Raw genomic sequence first — 3,359 nt, 5'->3', positions numbered from 1 at the left:
ATTAACGTATGAAGGGGGCCAAAGCAAAGTTTTGTCACAGTCCACAAACTCAGTGTACGCTATTGTGTGCTTGAGGCTTCCAGCAAATGGGCTGCTATTGTGTCTAACAAGGCATAGCAACCCAACAAGCCTTTTCCAATGTTCACACCTACAGGCACACGCGTCATTTAGCCTTATGTGCCTTTTGCTGCCGGTGAAACTGGTTTGCAGCGTTGCCACTCTCTCAGATGTTTGACCAGCACAACGAATCCAGATGGCTCACCAAGAGGTCACACGCTGCCTTTCTGTACATCGTGCTTTTCCAAAGCCGCACAAATTGGTTCTCGGACATAGGCATTTAGTAGTGGTGTACTGGTGCTCCTGTAGCTACATCTGGTTTGTGCTGAATGCGAATTTGCGTTTTGCGGAGCCTATCCTCCATGGTACGTCCCCAACTCGCAATTGGAAGTCTGCACGGTCAGTCTGGTCTAGCACCTTGAGTGGGGAAGGTAGACGTCGCTTATAGGCATCATGTTTCTCTCTGGCATGCCGCTATAACCGTAGGCAGTGCGTTTGCCTTTCGTATCGCCCGATATCATAACAGCTCGCTGTTCTGTGCTGTAAAAATTACCGTTGCGTCTGTAGGTGCACGAGCTTTGCCAAACACAGTATTATGCATCTGGGGGTTTCACAAAGTGGGTTAGTCTGCGCTTACTCTTGTTGCTTCTGTCAGCAGGCACCGTGCTACCGAGACTAGGCAGTGCGGACGCCTAAGCACACTTTTGCTTATCAACCTTCCCACGCGTAGTGCATTTCCTCTGCTATCCGCACTTCGTGAGGGCTACTTAACGCACGACGTTAAATCCAAGAGATGAGAATGTATACCTGTGCTCAAATCCAAGATGTGCCAATATGTGACTGTGCTTAAATGATGAAATCGAAACTGCTTACGACAATAACCCAACATGTGCTTGTGTGCAAACTGTTGAGCGATACGGTTCGCTGGTGACAAAGCATCTGCCTTCGACAAAACTGGGTATGAACAACCTGAAGGCTGCCGGCTGAATATATCAATGCAGTGACACCGGGTGAACCGGATGGGCGCTGCATCGTCGCCTATCACCGCAGCCGCGGTGATACAGGAGTAATCTTCAAGCTAGCGTAGACATCTTCTCCATGCCAGTTACAGGCATTTGTATTGATTGTGACAAACATTTCGCGTGCAGCAGTATGCTGGGATTGCGAAGGAAGAGCTTTGCGCTCCATTGGTTTACGCTGGAATTGAGGGCGCGTCGTGTATCCCTGAGTATTCCTGACCTTGCTCGTGCATATTATCCCGCACGGTTGTAAATGGATCCATTTACAGAAGATTATTGGCACATATATAGTCCCTCAAAACTATGCGAAGACAGTTTGTATGACCGTGAAACGACTCCAGGCTGTGAGCTGGGAAGAGACGCGCAACGCGGCATACAGGTGGCTTGCGTTCCTTTTCAATGTTACTTTGTCCTTTGCTGTCGCTGGACGTTGTTATGATTAAACACACCTAGCCGAACCAGTCGGCTGGTGAGTGATTCGGTATTTAGCGTACAAAGTAGAAGCCTGCACTACTAACAAAGCCAGCCCGATGTGCCAGTTCTCGAAGATTTAGGCGTTTTTGTACTCCCCACAGCAAAGCTCAAGAATCAGGTGATGCGCTTTAAGGCATCCAGCATGCTTCGAATTTTGAGGGAACTTCATCGTTACATGTGCATCCCTCCAATGTGCGTTGCCAGAAAAAGTACTTGCTGGCGTGTATCAGTGGGTTACCGTTGTTGCCGGTGGCACAACCTCTTCAGGTTGTGCGTTCGTTTATGCATTTCCTATGATTGGTGTACTGGCGCGAAAGGCGGTTCAATAAGATTGACCCTTTATTTCTTGTTTATGGAACTTGCACAGCAGGATGTCGGGATATGCCAAACTGGCGTTTGACTCTACTTTCCCTACAAAGGTGCCTGCGTTGAATGAAAAGTATTGTGATGCGCAATTCATGTGCGTGGCTATCGTGAGCCGTGTTCGCGCGTTTCTAAGACCCCCTGCTCTTGGAAGGGGTGGAGCAGACGCGTATCCGCAGAACAACGTGCAGAGAACAGTAATCGCGTGGTATTTGGCTACGCGCACATGCCAAGTGCTTAAAGCGCAGACGCTAGAGAACGACACCGGCCGTTGGCACCCCGCAAACCTTGTTGAGGCTTCCGGTGCGTAGGTGGCAACTCCCCTAGGTCATCTGTTAATTATCCCAACAATAGTGGGAAAATAACTGTGTTTGGTACTCCATTTAACGATGAACTTTGTAGTACATCCTGCAGCCAAGCATGGGCTAATATAGGGGCTGCCCAGGTGTGTGCCCACCTGTTCGTATTTCGTTTCTGTTCTTTCACAAAGCTTTCTCTGTGGTCTGATGAATCAGCTCGATACTGGAGTGTACAGCCGGCGGCCTGCAGTGTGTCTTCAAATGTCGAGTGGGAACTTTTCGCTTGGCGTCGCAACACTTACCCGTCGCGATATCTGCTGCTTTTGGCCCTATCTGCAGATGTGTTTACTACACTCCAAGTTACTGCCTTGACCTACCTGCAAGCTTTGCAACAGTTGAACCAAATCCAGTGCCATGTACAGGCCTATCAAAGTTTATAGATACAGGTGGATGTTCCCGTTGTGGGTGCCTATCTTTCTGGCGGTTGCGCTCCCATATAACTGTGCTTCACATACGCTAAGAGCGTTTTCACGTATATGCCAAAACGTTCCTCCAGGCCGTGGGTTATTCAATATGTGTGTGCTCAATTCCGCGTTGTAAACGACTTAACTTGCTTTTCTGCACCTCCAACGATATTTGACCAACTTTTGAAGCTTTACCCAGCTTAGCCAACGTCTAAACAATTTGTCTAAACAATTTGGAGTATTTCGACCAATGGAGGCCTTGCAGAAGGCCACAAACCCTAGGTGACGGTAGCTGCATTCATCGTTTCTCCTTATGAATTTAGGGTGCATATACACAGGGAGTAAGTAACGCGCTGGATTGCACAGCAAACCAGCCAAAGTTAACAAGCATGTTGCGTTTTGAAACAGGCCATTGAACTAATACACATTTTCAGTCGCTCCGCCATGAAGTGTTGAAATGCCCCTGCCATTAATGGCTCTTGCGATCATCAACTTACTCCCAGGAACAGGTATCAGGTATTGCATACCAACATACATGATTCAGGCCAATTCGGCATATAGTTTGCTGCCTTTGTTGTAACTACGGTAAAAGCGGAACTGTAGGGTATCCAGGCAAAGTAGTTGGTTATGCGTACGTGCAGCATGTGCCATATCCACAACGTTTCGCAGGGACCCCGAAATCG

General features: G+C 48.3%; 1 protein-coding gene across 1 annotated transcript; it reads left to right on the top strand.

Moving 5' to 3' along the window:
* Positions 1–1,921: 1,921 nt before the first annotated feature.
* EMWEY_00045910 (hypothetical protein) lies at positions 1,922–2,224 on the top strand (the record flags this gene model as incomplete). The annotated part of the gene is made up of 1 exon (XM_013483082.1): positions 1,922–2,224. One exon carries the CDS (start codon positions 1,922–1,924, stop codon positions 2,222–2,224), a length of 303 nt encoding a protein of 100 aa, XP_013338536.1.
* Between the last annotated feature and the right edge of the window lie 1,135 nt (positions 2,225–3,359).

The sequence above is a fragment of the Eimeria maxima genome, genomic scaffold (genome assembly GCF_000499605.1).
Source record: "Eimeria maxima Weybridge genomic scaffold, Emw_scaff933, whole genome shotgun sequence".
In the NCBI taxonomy this organism is placed as follows: Eukaryota; Apicomplexa; class Conoidasida; order Eucoccidiorida; family Eimeriidae; genus Eimeria; species Eimeria maxima.
This window is presented reverse-complemented; position numbering and strand designations above follow the sequence as displayed.